Source organism: Trichosurus vulpecula, chromosome 2, assembly GCF_011100635.1.
Source record: "Trichosurus vulpecula isolate mTriVul1 chromosome 2, mTriVul1.pri, whole genome shotgun sequence".
NCBI classification, from domain to species: domain Eukaryota; kingdom Metazoa; phylum Chordata; class Mammalia; order Diprotodontia; family Phalangeridae; genus Trichosurus; species Trichosurus vulpecula.
Genome location: NC_050574.1, coordinates 67,810,696 through 67,826,725, shown reverse-complemented (window position 1 = coordinate 67,826,725; position 16,030 = coordinate 67,810,696). Strand labels below are relative to the sequence as shown.

Sequence of the window (16,030 nt, the reverse complement as noted above, 5' to 3'; positions counted from 1 at the left end):
CCAGCATGCCCTTGTGGCCACACTCCAGGTAAGGCCCTCATTCCCCTCAGAAGAGGCCTCCCCAGAGGCAGGTTCTTGGTTTCTTTGAGTCCTCCCTGCTGGGCCTCCCTTCCCCCAGGCCTGAGATCAATCAGTTAAACAACAAAAATGTATTAAGAACTTATACTGTGGGACCCTCTGCCCCCAAATCGCCCCAAGTGTGTTTGGCCTTTTGCCTAAATGCCAAAATGCCCATTGCATTTTGATTGATATTACATTAAATCTATAAAATAATTTGCAAAGTGTTATATTTTTACTTATATTAGCTTAATTTACTCACATATAGGTATAGCACCCTAATTATTAAATTCTTCTTTTCTTGTCATCAGAATTGTTTAAATGTTTTCTTTGTGCATGTTGCTTATGTTTTTTCTAGGTCAGAATATATTTTATAATGATTGTAAATGACATTTTATTCTGATCAGTTTTCCCCAGTTTTATTGGTGACATGTTGAAATGCAGATGATTTTGTGGATATCTTATACTTAAGCAAGATCTTGCTCAAGTCATAAATTATCTTAATCTTCATTGAATCTTGAACTTTTTAGTTATATAGCTGTTATTTGCAAACAGAGGTATCTTCCTCTTTCTATTGCCAATAGTTATTACTTTAATTTATTCTCTATATCTTTGAGCAAATAACATTTCTTGAAACACATCAAATAGATGTCATGACAGTAGACAAACATCCAGTTTTGTTTTTTAATGAACTTCACTGAGAAGTTTCTCCAGCACATGTAATGTTAGGTCCTGGTTTAAACCAGATAATTTAAAAAAATAATTTTAATTTAAAAGTTTCCTATTGAACACATTAATACTTTATAATATTTCTATTAATATTTTAACATAAATGAATGGTTTGTTTTATCGAAGATTTTTCTGTATCTGTTGATATAAACAATACCTTAAGAATTTGGTTGTTGTTTTATTGTACTGATTATTTTACTAATATTTAATCAGCTTGCATCCAGTTATACATCCTACTTGATCATAAAGTAAAATGAGTACTTATGTTCAGGCTGGTATTTTATTTACCAGTTAATTTTTAGTCCAATCATGAGATTGGACTATAATTTTATTTTTCAGTCAGATTTTTGCCAGATTTGGGGATCAAAACCATATTTGCCTTATAGAAATATTTTATTTGTGAGAATATCCAGGAGTCAGAAGGAGAAGTCATGGGTGAAAACTTGGGTGAAGCTCAATGGAGGCAGAAAAAGAAGCAGTATTGTCATCACAGTATATTATAGACCACCTGGACAGAAAGAGGAAATAAATGAGGAGTTCAGGAAATAGCTCACAAACCTGGCACAAGGGCATGATGTAGTATAAGGGTAAAGGGTCCATTGATTACCCTGCCCCAGTTAAAAGTCATCGCCTTAGGGAAGAACGTTTCTGGATTGAACCAATAAATCGGAATGAGGTACTAAGGGCTTTGGACTCTACCTTCAGAATATCTCTCCTGGATGCCCTCTTCTCTTTGCTGACATTACCACTGTCCTCATCACCAGCTACATAGACTTCTACAATACCCTTCAGGTTGGTCTCCCCATGGCAAGCGATTTCCTTTCACTCCATTGTCTACTCAGCTGTCAAACTGATCTTCCTAAAGCACAGATGTGACCATGTCACCCCTATTCAATAATCTCCAGTGATTTCCCATTACTTCCAGGATCGAATATAAAATCCTTTGTTTGTCTTTTAAAGTTCTTCATTATCTAATACCTTCATACCTTTCTAGTCTTCCTACACTTTATGCCTCCCTCCAAAATATTGCTTCCTCAACTCTTCCATCCAGCAACAGTGGCCTCCTGGCTGTTTCATGTACAAAATACTCCATTTCTTTTCTCTGGGCATCTTCTCCAGCTGTCCCCTATGCCTGGAATGCTTTCCCTTCTCCTCTCTACTTCCTGGCTTCTTTTAAGTCCCAATTAAAATCCTGCCTTCTACAGGAAGCTGCCTTTCCTGCTCCCTTCATGCTAGGGTCTCTTGATTATCTCCAAATTTATCATAGCTCTTGGCAAATGGTCTCTCCCATCAGCTTGTGAGCTCCTCAAGAACAGGGACTGCTTTGCTTTGTATCCCCAGCCCTTTACTCAGTGTCTGGCACACACCAGTAGGGGCTTAATAAGTGCTTATTGAGTTCATACCTTCTCCTGCACTCTGGTGAATTCCAAAGAAAAGTCTCTGCTCTTCCCCCAACTTCCCCTCCTGGTGTCTGTCTACTAAGAATAATGTATTCTACTTCTTTATTAAAACATTTCCTGCCACTTGAATTTTGCTTCAGCCACAAAGGGTCTTCAAAGAGTTAGCTGGAAATAAATATAAATTTCATTTAAGGCAGAAAGCTGAACCTTGGCCTGTTAGGCTCTAACTGGGGACTGGATATGATTGTGACTGTAATCCTAACTTTTTATCTAATATAAACCCATTAAAGTGGCAGGAGAGGGAACCACAAGGATCTGAAGGGCTATTATACTGTCTCTAAGTTTCAAACAAACTAATTATTGAAGCAGTGTAATATCCAGATAATTGAAGGTCCCTCATCTGTAGAAGCTCTCCGTCAAAAGCAGAGTAGCTAAACATTTCTTGGTATGTCTTAATAATTTAATCTTTCAAAAGCTGAAAGAACTAATAAAGGGAAATTTTCTTCTTGATCTTACTGACAAGGAGAAATTGGTGTTTGTGTAGAAATGATGGGGATCTTTGGGGAAAAGGAATCTCTCCATCTTAGAATTTGTGATAAAGGAGTGAAAAACCTGTAATCCCACATACAGTTTGGATTTGGTAGAATAAATTTCAAAAGTTCAGAGGAAGAATAGATGGCGATCCTGTGAAATAATATTCTAACAGGGAAGTAAGCTTAGAAGGAATAAATAGGACCCTCGGAAGAGTGAAATTCTCTACCCTGAGATCTCTCTGGGAGCACGAGAAGCTTGGGAGCACAAGAAGCTTGTTAAGAATTATGGAAAATATCTGACAAACAAACTATATTATCCTGTTGAAATTAGTCCATTTTATTTCTCATGTATATATGCATGGTTAACTCTAGAATGTATTTCCTTTCATATTAGGGGGTATGGAAAGATTTACTGAAAACCAAGGGTGTGAAGACAAAAAAATGGAGGCCCCTGTTGTAAGGGGTACAAGTGCGGGTAGTTTTTCTTTCTTCAGAAACACTTGTTGTTAAGTTATTATTGGCTCTGGGAAAAACAAACAAACAAACAGTTGTGGGAGCAGACCAGAGGGGTAGGGGAGCTTGCTCAGAGTGCAGTCTCTGCATCAGCCGCCAGGTGGTGCTCTCAACTCAAGCTACCTGCTTTCAGCCTCAAGTCAATCTAAGGGCAGGAGCCTGTCCTGCATAATCCTGAGTTCTGTATTTATTCCACTGGGCCAGTGGGACCAGCCTGGGATCCCCACAATCCAATCTTCCTAGTATCTGCCCAGTTTCTGTCTCATCTAGCCTAGGTTTAAAATGTAAAGATTATTATGTAGTATTTGATAATTTAAATCGCTTACCCACCCATTCCCATTGAGTCTTATCTGCTTCCCAAAACTTTACATGACCCCACCCCAAAAAATGCACACTTGCATTATAGACTAGAATATATTTTACTAAATGAAATCAGAAAAAATTTAAAAGATACAATACTAAAACTCCCAGAAAAGTTTGGAGTCTTGGCTTCAGTTTTGCCAATGGAACAGCTGTAGGCAGAGGCTGTTGGTTGAGTGGGTCTATCAGGCAGTCCCCCTTCCCCTATGCCACTTACAAAAAGGAACCCTGTAACAGGCAGCAGCCCAACTGTGCCACCTTTAGATATAGTAGCCACTTCTATGTGATTAGCTAGCAAATGTCTTCACCTAACGGTCATCAGAGGTTCTCTCCCCTGACGTCTCCAACATCAAAACAAGCTGCCTCTGTGGGCCCTGATGTTCAGATAAACACATAGGGGCACTGTCTCTGTTCATGCTGCATCTTGAGCCAGCTTCCTGTCTGTCATCATCTGGACCTCTTCTGGTATGCCTTCTAAGGACAGCTACCTGCAATTCAAAAAATATCAATTCCAACCCATAGTGACTCCCCAGCTGGAAAGTCTAGTATTCATACTACATCTTTTTCTGGGATGCCTGGCATTTTAACCAAAAGGCAGTCAACTATCCTTGCTTTAAATTTACCAGTTTCAGACAATTAAACAACTTTTTGGCAACTCTCCCATTGGGCTACACAAGCCCCAAGTATTTAAAGTTTCAAGAGCATGCTCAGAATGGAAAGAATACAGGGAAATACCAAAGAAAAGACAAGGCTGACATAGGGCTGTTACGGTTTTTGTGAATGGAGAAGTTAGTGAACATCTAGAAAAGGAAACAGTGATCACAAAGAGCCAACACGGCCTTTTTTGTTACGTGAGGGGCAGGTCTGATTTACTTAGATTTTAGTAAAGCATTTGATGAAGTCTTTTATGTTATTCTTGTGGAAAAGATGGATAGATATGGTCTAGAATAGACAATAGTAAAATTATGTAGATGTGGTACTGATTGATCAAACCTGAAGAGTGGCCATTAATAATTCACTGTCATCTTGTTAAGAAGGGTCTCTGTTGGAGTGCCTCAGGCATCTGTGTTTGGCCCCTGTGCTATTTAACATTTTTATCAATGACTTACTATAGGCATTATCAAGTTTGCAGATGGCACAAAACAGGGAGAGATAGCCAGCATATTGAATCATTGAGTTAGGATTGAAAAAAGTTCTTGACAAGCAAGAACTTTAGGCCATATCAAATAATACAAAATTTAGTAGATGTAATGCAAAGTCTTACACTTGGGTTAAAAAAATCAGTTTTATCTTTAATAAGATGGGGGAAGCATGGTTAGATCATAGTTTGTCTGAAAAAGATCTGGGGGTTTTAGTGAACTGCAAGTTCAGTGTGAACCAAAAATATGATATGGCAGCCAAAAAAGCCACAAGTATCACAATGGTGAAGGGCCCTCAGTCCATTCCTTATGAGGACAGGCTGGAGGAACTAGGGATATTTAGCCTGTAGAAGAAAAGATTTCTGGGGGAGAGGGAGAACATAATAGCTGTTTTCCAATATTTGAAGGGTCGTCACATGGAAAAGGACTTGTTTGGCTCGACCTTAGAGGATAAAAGTAAGATCAATGAGTAGAATTTGCAAAGAGATAAATTTAAATTTGATGTGAGTATAAGGGAATTGATCTCTCCTAGACCTAGTCACAGAAAAGGGGCTAGATAACAAGGTGTTAAACTAACTGTAAGAATGCTGCCATTGCCCGCTGACCCCTTCATGAGGTACAAATTAGTTCCCTGAGTGAATCATAAAGGAAGCAAAAATAATAAGATGAAGAATGAGAGGTCACACCTACTCGGTGGCCCTTGAAAGTCATTCGATGAATCCAGGGGAGAGAACTAAAGAAAAGTAAGCCAGGTCCTGATGAGCTGTGCAGAGGTTGAGAAGGAAAGGCCATGAGAAGCTTCTTGGAGATGGGAAAATAGAAGCCGAAGCAGAAATAGGCACTACAGAAATAGGAGCCAGGAGTCTCAGATTGAGGCTGTTTAAGTCAATCAGGCACAAGGAGTGTTTGGACAGATGTAGCAATGTTACTGAAATCAGGCCTGGACTATGGACCTCGTGGTGGTAATCCTGGATCTCCTTTCTCCCCTTGGGCTGTCTCCTGGAAGACTGAAATCTTTCCTCTGGGTGTAGAGAAAGTCTGCTTACCTTTCTTTGTTTTAGATATTTACTTTGATTTTATAAAGAACATTAACTATAGGTCTTTGCTAGTCTGAGTGTACTTATTGGAAATGCAGTTGGGATGAGATAATTGAAGACAGAGCATGTTCAAAGGAGAAGGAGACCTAATACCAAGGTATTTTGCCAGAGCACTCTCTCTGGATGGGGACTTGGAGCTGGGAAAAAACAAACAAGATTTACAGATCCTGTGATCGGAGTTAAAGCAGAAAAGGAGGGAAACCCATCTCAGCAATGAGTCAATAGTGGAGTGGGAGAAGGGGCAAAGAGGAGTGGTGAAACAGTCTTGGTCTCATTGCCGACTCCCCCACCACTGCTACAAGGGGGGAGGGGGTTGTCTGGAGATATTTTTTCCCTATTTTTATTTGCTTAAAAATTTAAACACTGCTTTAATTCTTCCTTCCTGCTTAAGCAGAATTTTCTTGCATCATTGCTTTTCTTCTCCCTCATGTATAGCTGCCTCCATTACACCTACTCTGTATTACTGTATTAAATTTACACATGAAAGGCTACATTTAATACTAAGAGTTATTTTGTTAGCTATCAGTGTGCAAATAAAATGCTATTAATATTATCACTTTTGATTTGCATTACTATTATTCAGTATCATTTGCTTAGAGCACCATGTCACAGTATGATTGTGGTATAAGCCTATGTGGATGGCTAATTTTCATAGTGCTGGCAGTTAAGTATTATCATTATGGATAAATACTTTTAAAATATGAGTATTATATGTAAAATGTATCATCGCTTAATGAACATTAATATCTATGTTGGATGACTGATATTTGCAACAGACTTTATGAAGCTGAGGACATCACAAAAATATTGAAGGACATAGTAAAAGAGTCAGGGATTCTAATTCTAGTTTTTAGTGCAAAGTGGCCAAGAGAATCCACTAAGGATATGTTTTGTGAATTGCTAGATCCATTTGACCCCTCAAATTTGTGACAAAATCCATGTAGGGGACACCCTCCAGCAGCCTATTTAGAAACTGACTTGCAGTATTCTGTCTAAAGTGGAGAAGTTCTGTTTTATTTTTTAAATGCAACATCAATGAGTAAAGAGGGAGACAGCACAGCAGTTCAGGTACAGATGCAAATCTTTCCTCTAGGCTGCATTTATAGAAGAAACTGAGGTGGGATTTTCACCCTCAGAATCTTGTCTGTAGGTCAAGCTGATTCTGTATTCTCCATGGCAGAAATTAAAGCTCTGTCTATTCATGGAAAGTTCCCCCTAAGCTAGGGGTGGGGAACCTGTGGTTTCGAGGCTACATGTGGCCCTCTAGGTCCTCAAGTGTGGCCCTTTGACTGAATCCAAATTTCAGAGAACAAATCCTCTTAATGAAAGAATTTGTTCTGTAAAACTTGGACTCAGTCAAAAGGCCATACTCAAGGACCTAGAAGGCCCCATGTGACTTCAAGGCCACAGGTTCCCCACTCTTCTCCCAAACCATGACGAGGAGCCTCTCTTAGGAGAAAGGTCAAAGTTAGGTCCTCTGCAACAGAGGTAACTTATTTGTGCTCAAGGCATGGAAATATCCTCCTAGGTGGCTCAAGGATATTTAGGAACATGTCTAAAACCTCATTGCAGACAGCAGTAAATAGGAACTTCCTCAGGAACATACCTTTGCCCTCCTAGAGAAGATTCCGTAGAGGTCTAATGCAAATGTGTGACAGAACTTTGACATGGCTCAGACAAATTTGTCCTCAGAGAGACTTGTAGGATAAAACCCATGACTGGATTATGGCTCTTGAGGAGGATATTTTTTTCAAAATAAATAGGATATATAAAGAGGGATGGATACAACATTGTGTATTAAGAAAGTATATTCTTGTGAGGAAATCCAGGAACCAGAGTAGAAAAGCATGATGGAGAGAGAGCATGTGGTTAAAGGTCAAAGGAGAGAAGAAAAAAGGAATGATGTTTTCATTGTAATATACTGAAGACCACCTGGACAGAAAGAGAAAAATATGTAAAGATCTAGAAAACATATCACAGCTTAGCACAGAGGCATAATGTCCTAGTGGTGAGTATAGTAGTAGATGCTAGAGTTCTCTATGCCCAAAGCAAGGCAGCTAAAACTTCCTTTAGTGATACTTACTGGATGGAGCTGGCAGCTGGGGTGGAAATAATGGGAACTTTAGGAAGAAAGAATCCGTCCAAAAGTTTGTGATAGAAGAAAGGAAATCTGAGCTGAGTTGAACATACACCCTGGATTTGGGGAAAGTTGATTTCAAAGTGTTCAGAGGAAAGATAGATAGGATTCAATTGATTAAATGGTGCAGGCTTTGAGCATACTAGGTATAATGGAGATGCCAGACCCAGGAAAATCTGTTTGGAAGGGGCATCCCTGCAAAATCCATCATGATCCAAAGTTCTAGGATTCAAATCTAAGGACATTTCTAGGATTTGAAGGTTATTACTGCAAGTTTGTTAAGAATGATGCAAATGACTGGATGACCCCACTCCTGCCTATATGATCAAAAAGAACCATAAGCAAAAAAAGGATGATTTTTCTTGAAAGTCATGCAATTCTTTGGAAACTGATGGACAGAAAGATGAGAAAAAGCATCAACTACCTCACACATGTAGTAGTATTACCCTGAGCAGACCCCATAAAAAGCCCTTTTGTCATGCATAAAGATACCAGTGTGGAGAATCTAGAAGTTCTATACCAAGAGAATGATGATCACCAGAAAACAGTTGCATTTGCCAGCAGAGATTTGAGTGACAGTGAAACTCATTATCTCATACACAAGCTAGAGTTCTTGGTTTTAAAGCAGACTGTCACTGAGAATTTCAAAGATTACATGTATGGAGCTAACATATTCTGACCAGTGCCAAGTTAGCTATGGCTTGCCAGAAATGAAGAGAAGCACTATCCAACCATAAATTCAACCTATATCACTGGCCAGGGAAGGCTAATATGGATGCAAATACCCTGTCCTAAAGGCCATGAGATACCTAAACAATTGTAATTTAACCTAAGAAAGGAATGACCTTATGTGACAACCAGGGATCCGAGCTACAAGCAAACAGAGGAACTGCTGAGAGATTGGAACTCCTATCAGATTGTATGCCAATAGCACCTATATGCTTTGTTTCATTGAACCATGCTTCTCAGTCTGAGTTGTCTGCGGATGACCATGATTGAGAGAAGATTGCTGATGAGGGACCGTGAGGAGTGATACAAGGCAAAGAACAGGGCAGTGAGGTTTGAATCCCCTAAAGGTACCCTATTTTTGAGATAGTGGCAGAAGTTAGAGTATGCAATAGAATGCTGCTCTAGATTGTTACCAGTTTCCCAGATGGAAGCAGCTGGTGCTACCCAGAGCACATTGGACTATGGTTTTGCCACCTAGTAAAGAGAAGTATACTTGACTCTTATCTATGGCACTCTCAATCTGGGGCCCCCTACTCTGATCAGAGAGCTCCCTAGGGCCTTTTCAGGTGGGCCCCAGTCATGCTTGACTCTGCTCTCCTGCCATGTTTTCACTTGCTGCCTTGACACTACACATATGCCCTGCCACACCCCTTTCCAGTTCTGGAACCATAATCAAATCAAAACTGCCATTACTTCTGGAAATGATGTGACAGTCTACTTCCCTATGATTCCCCTTACCAAGCTAGTGACTTTCCAAACTAAAATAACCTTCTCTGACTGTCACTCCCCTATATGTCTTGTCTCTTAGAATGTAAGCTCCTTGAGAGCAGAAACTATTTTTGCTTTTGTGTTTATATCCCCAGTGCTCAGCATAATGTTTGGCACGTGGTAAGTATTTAATAAGTGATTTTTTTGTTTCACTTGGAGTTGGAAAGATCTTGGCTCTGGAATCCTACCTCAGGTGCTTACAGGCTGTGTGACCCTAGGCAAATTTCTTAACTTTTCAGCCTCAGTTTGCTAATCTGTGAAATGGAAATAATAACACTTGGAGTACTTACCTTACAGGCTACTGTGAGGATCAAACGTCTGTTATTAAAATTTCCCCTCCCTGGAGGTCTTCAGACCAAGAAGGCCGGACGATCCCTTACTTATCATCTCTGTTGTGGAGGGGATTTTTAAAACAGTGTCGATTGGATCAGGCGGGCTTCCAACCTGGAAATCCTATGATTTTATGGTAGCACAATTTCTTTATAGTTCAAAATTATCTTATGCAATATTTGAGGGGTTTTTTTTGAAGGCTTGGAACATTTTACTATAAGTCTATCTCATTCTGGTGCTTTTTTAAGGAACGATCATAAATTACCTGGTTTTACCCTTTGCTAGATGATATAGTGGATAGTGTCACCTGAAGTCAGAAGACTCCTCTTCCTGAGTTCAAATCTGGCCTCAGACACTTATTAGCTGTGTGACCCTGGGCAAGCCCCTTAACCCTGTTTCCCTCGGTTTCCTCGTCTGCAAAATGGGCCGGAGAAGGAAATGGCAAGAACAGCTTTAGTATCTTTGCCAAGAAGACCCCAAGTAAGGTCATGAAGAGTCAGACACGACTAAAATGCATAAACAACAACAGGTCCTTTGCAGTTGATTGCTTAAGGTTCCAAAGTTTCCTGCTTTGTCAGTTTGGGCACATTTTTGTAGATATTCACTCAGTTGTTTCAGTTTCTCCAGTGTATTCACATCAAGGCATGTAGAGTGTAGAGTAATCTCTGATCATTTCATTTTCATTCATTGTGGTTTTTCCCTTTCTTATTTCTAATTTTGGTAATTTCAAGTTAAGTCTTTTAAAAATTTAATATAGATTCAATCTTGACCTACAGGAAAATAGAAGGGGAGGGGGATAAAGTGGGGGTGTGATAGAAAGGAGGGCAGATTGGGGGAAGGGGTAATCAGAATGCATGCTGTCTTGGGGTGGGGGGAGGGGAGAGATGGAGAGAAAATTTGGAACTCAAAATCTTGTGGAAGCGAATGTTGAAAATTAAAGCTAAAAATAAATCTAAAAGGAAAAAAATTTTAATGTATATTCAACTCATGGTTTCTTTTTCTCTCCTGTAACATAAGCATTATAAATTTAATTTTGAAAATTACTTTGTCTGAATTCTGTAGAGTTTGATGTGTGGTATCTATATTGTCATTACCTTTGAGGTTATCTGTAGTTAACCCTAATTCTCCCTTTCTTCTTTTTTCCCTACATCTAATTACTGGATGATTCAATATAACCTTTCAAAAGTCTCTCAAATCCACCTTTTCTGCTTCATTCTCACTTTCATACCTTAGACCAGGATTTCACTACTTTACACCTGGATCATAGCTGTATCCTAATTGATTTTCCAGTGTTTTCCCTGTTCTTCTTATATGCTGCCAACAAACTAATCTTACCAGAACACTGCTTGTATGAGCTCAGTCTTCATTCCCTCTTCTACCTTCATTCCCTACCCCCACTTGCATACATGATAAAATTCAAACTGTTCAATCTAGAATTCAAAGCCTTACACTATCATTCCAGCCCCATTATTCCCCAGTCTGCTCCAGGTAAACTAGTCTATTCACTGGTAATTCAGTTCAACAACAAAAGTCACTTAGGCACCCATGATGTGCAAACCTTATGGGAATAGTGGAACATGCACCTTAAATTTTGGGCCTAGTGGACAAAGTGCCAGCTTTGCAGTAGAGGACTTAAGCAAACTATGGCCATCTGACACTCTCCCTTGGTGACCTCGCCTCTCCATTGTAAAATGAGGGACTTAGACTTGACGACCTCAGAGTTTTCTTCCATCTCTAAATCCGTTATCTTTGATCCTTTGTGAAGGACTGTGGGAGACAAAAAGATAAATTGGGCATTTCCAGACCTTAGCGAGTTTATAGTCTAGTGATCGGGGATACTAGCACATATACAACTCATGATAATTCAGACAAGAATGTGATAAATGCATATGAGAGGTACAAAGTGTTACTATACCTCGTGGTTTTCTATCCCTGTACTTTGGCTTATGGCATTCCTCTTCCCTAGATGGTCTTCTTCTTTCCTCCCTGAAAGCTACCCAACTCAAAGCTATGACAAAGCAACCCTTGGGCCTCTCTCTCCTCTCCTGGTTGCTTCTGCAATTTCTTCCTCACCTCCATTATGGAGCATGCCAGTGTTTTAGACCTGCAGTTCTAAAAGGACTGGGCCATATTGTGTGTATCTCTTTTAGTGCCTAGAGCAGTACTTTTTGCAGAAAGTGCTGGGTTTCTTGATTGAATGAAATGCTTCCCAAGTTCTTGGCTTTAAAAACTGGATGGAGACCTGTAATATATTTGATTCTCAAAAGAGAACTAGTTACAGATTTCTTCCTTACTGTCATAGGGCTTCAGATACATAGAGGTTTAGGCAAGGACCTGAAAAAAAAATCACAAGTAAGCCTTTGGGTGACTTTGAAGGACGTTTCCCCCTCAGGCAGGACTGAGGTTGATAGAACAGACTAATATTTTACTCTAGCGGCTTATCTTCAGTATTAGAGACCGTCTTGAGAATCTCTCTCTTTTCTTTCTTTTCAGGAGATGACAATAAATGAGCAGTCTGAGAATGAGCTATTGAATAAGAAGCTGATTTTTCCCACCTCAAGGTCAGTAACATAGCTGGGAAACAGCTTCATGGTCAGGAATCCTGATTCTTTGAATCATCCTGAGCTACAGATGAGGAAAAGCAGGGCCCTTTCCTTCTCCTTCACCATTCAGATTTTCTACCAAATTCATGGACTGTTGGAGGGAATTTGCAGGGTCCTGATAAATAGTAGAAGAAAATCAACAAATACTATTCCAAGTTGAATTTTACTTGATTTTGTTTGTACTTGATAACTCTGAAGAATTCCGTGTAATCTCATAAATTTTGGAAAAGTATGGTTTTACAAATTCCCTTTAAAAAAAAACCTCCTCCCAAATACTTATACAGAAGGAAAATGATTATATCTCTCTAAATCCTTACACATTCCCCTTTCTCAGTTTTTCGGCAACAGGTTTGGCAAAGTCAAATGAAGATCTTAAAGTGACTGAAGAACAGAAGTCTGAAGAACTACTTGGAAGCCCCAAGTCTTCTCCTTCTTTTTCACATTCACAGCCTCCTGAAGTGGGCAACTTAAACGTGACTTCTCTAGGAGGCAAACCCAGCAGCCCTGACCAAGACCAGAATCAGAAGGATGGACCTAATGACATCTAACAAGGGCACCGAGAAAAGCTTTAGACAGACACCTGGAAGAAGAGGAGAAGGAACAGAAGAATAGGCACCTCAAGACATGAGCCAGAATTGCTAGGGATTGCTGATGAAGTCATTAAACTGCTTAGAGAAACTGGAGTATGTTTCTTTTGTTCCTCTTTGTTCATTTTACACAAAATCTCACAGTCTGAAGAGAGCTTGGAGGTAACCTAGTCCCAAACAAGATTCTCTTATGCAATATCCCAAGAAGTGGTTCACCTGAAGACCATCAGGAATGGGGAGCTCAGCATCTACCTAGATAGCCCGATCCACTTTTAAATCATTATTATTAGGAAGTTTTTCCTGATGTCCACAAAAAAATCTTCTTCCTACTGCCTTCTAGGGTCACAATACAGTGGAAAGAGCGCTGGAAAGGCCTGAGTCTAAGCCTTCACTAGGATACTTACTAGCTGTATGACCAGAGGCAAATCTCTTCCTTGAAACTATCTCCTTAGGCCTTGGAGTCTTTGGGAAGTACCCTCTCGCTGAGAATTGGTCCCCATCCATAACATACTACCAAGTACCACTGTAAGGAAAGCACTTTGTAAATCTTTAGTTATCATCATTTCACAAAGCAACCTCTTAAATACTTTAAGTCAGCTATCCTGTCTCCTACCCAAGTGTATCTTTTCCAAACTAAATATATCCACTCCTTTAATCAATCCTCATATTGCATGACCTTCACTCCTCAATGGCCTGATCACCCTTCTCTGAACGTGCCCCAGGCTGTCAATGTGCTTCCTAAAATGTGACATCTAGTGCTAAACACAGTCCCACCAGTGCAAAGGAAAGCTAAATTATCCTAGAGAATAGAGAGTACATTACTGTTAATGGACATAGGATTAGATTTTTGGCTGCTCTGCCACAGTATATTGATATCTTCAGGTGTTACTGCCAATGTAATGACCTATGCTAGATAATTTATGTTCTACCAGTATAATATAGAAGCTGGTAGATCAACATTCTGTCTCTAGAGGAGGGAACAGCTAACTATGGGCCTGCCATATTTAGTTGTATGGTCTGTGAGCTAAGAAGGGTTTTTTATTTTTTTTTTTAAATAAAGCTTATATTTTAATATTTTACATCTTAAAAAATGTAAACACCCTTCTTGGCTCAGGAGAGATCCAAAAACACTCTTCAGGGACTTTGCTCTCAAGCCATAGTTTGCTGACCCCTGCTCTAGAACACAGTGATTTAAAAGTGAGGTGGAACCCTTTAGCTTAGAGGACATTTATCTGTTAAAAGAAAGTGGATCAAACCAATAAAACACAAACTGCACAATGGAACAAAACACTGATTTAACAGACCAACTTAACTTCTCATCTGCTGTCAGATGAACCAGTCTGAACCTTTATATTTTCTGAGCTGGAATATCGAAGTATTTTCTGACCTGAACCTCAAATGAACTGATAAAAATATCAGTCAGCAAGTATTCGCTGAATGCTATTGTGCTTAATTCAAATCCCGGGTTTATGCCCTAGCTGCCATGTGCTGACAGCTGCACCCTTCAAGGGATCACACATAAAACATTTATGGAGCTAACGCTGGGTTTGCAGAATCTCTAGAATATTAGGGCTAGCACTTTGAAGAAATGTGAAGTCATTTATACTTCGCCCTGTCCTAGCCAGTCAATCCACTCCTACCCAAGTGCTCAAGTCACCACCACTGAAAATACTATCACTTATTCTAGACATCAGAGGAAACTTAAGATTTAGTACTTTCTATGCATTGAGGCAGTGCCTAAGAATCTGTCCTGATTCCTTGTAATAACTTTTAAATTTTATGCAATATCTTATCTGCTTCTTTGTAATATTCTAATTTGCTCCTTTCCCCTCAGAGTACATTTTTTTCAAACATGTGGCACTTGATTTTGAAATTTGCTGTACAACTTTTATCTGTAGAAAATTGCAGAATATTAGAATTGGGGAAAGGCCTTAAAATAGGTTATCTAGCCACTTCACTGTACAGATAAGGAAATGAGTTCAGAGAGACATGGAGAGAAGGAGAGAGAGAAAAAGACAGAGAGAGGAGAGAGACACACAGAAACAGAGGGATGGGGGTGGGGAGGCACAGACAGAGGAGAGATCATTAAGCACTACATTTGAAGCATTATGCTAAGGGTTTGGGATACAAGTGGTTGTGGTGTAGGTCTTCAGTCTTCTTGTCTGAGTCTTCATGATGCCACTGAGGTTTTCTTGGCAAAGATACTAGAGTGGTTTGTCATTTTCTTCTCCAGCAGATTAAGGCAAATGGAGGTTTAAGCAACTTGCCCAGGGTCACACAGCTAGTGAGTGGCTGAGGCTGGATTTGAACTCACATCTTCCTGACTCTAGGCCCAGCACTCTTAAATACTAAGCCACCTAACTGCCTTCAGGGATACAAATATAAGGAAATATTCTCCATGGTTCTGTACTCTCAGGGAACTTACATTCTAATGGATGAAGGTAAAACATAAGGGGAGTTGGGAAGGGGGTAGGAAGAGTCCCTGTGCCCAGTGAAGCTGCTAAGAAGGTAAACTTGAATGAAGTGAGCAGGGCTTGGGCTTCTCAAGAAGGGGCCAATGAGGAGCTCAGGACCTAAGGAAGAAGTCATCCACGGAAGAGGTAAGCGTGAAGCTGCTGAGGAGATGAGGCCATCCAAAGATGAGCAGGGAGTGTTGACTACAAACTACCTACAATACTTTGTAATTTGATTTGGTTGCATGAGACTGGGACTGTAGCAACATGTCACAAACCTTACTGCACCAGGTGCTTGAGATGCCAGTACAAAGAATGAAACCATTCCTACTTGGAAGTAGTAGATTTTAACAATTACCCCTAGGAGTAGAGGTAACATAAACACAAAGTGATTGACTATAAATACAAACAAAGTAGTAAAATACGAGGTTGTTTGGGAGGGAGACCATTAGCATTTTGGGAGATCCTGAAAGGCTTCATGAAGAATGTGGGGCTTACTCTGCATCTTGAAGGGAGGGAGTACCTCCATCCAAGAGGCAGAAGGGCAGAAGGACAGAGGAAGTTCATTCTAGGCATGCGGCATGGCCAATGCAAA

At 39.9% G+C, this 16,030-nt stretch overlaps 1 protein-coding gene across 1 annotated transcript in view; it reads left to right on the top strand.

Moving 5' to 3' along the window:
- Window positions 1-12,967, top strand: part of CCDC30 (coiled-coil domain containing 30) — a 145,632-nt gene extending 132,665 nt beyond the window's left edge. The window contains 2 exon segments of the mRNA XM_036745742.1: window positions 12,286-12,353; window positions 12,730-12,967. Of these exon segments, the coding sequence (XP_036601637.1) occupies window positions 12,286-12,353; window positions 12,730-12,967 (306 nt within the window).
- The last annotated feature ends 3,063 nt before the right edge of the window (window positions 12,968-16,030 follow it).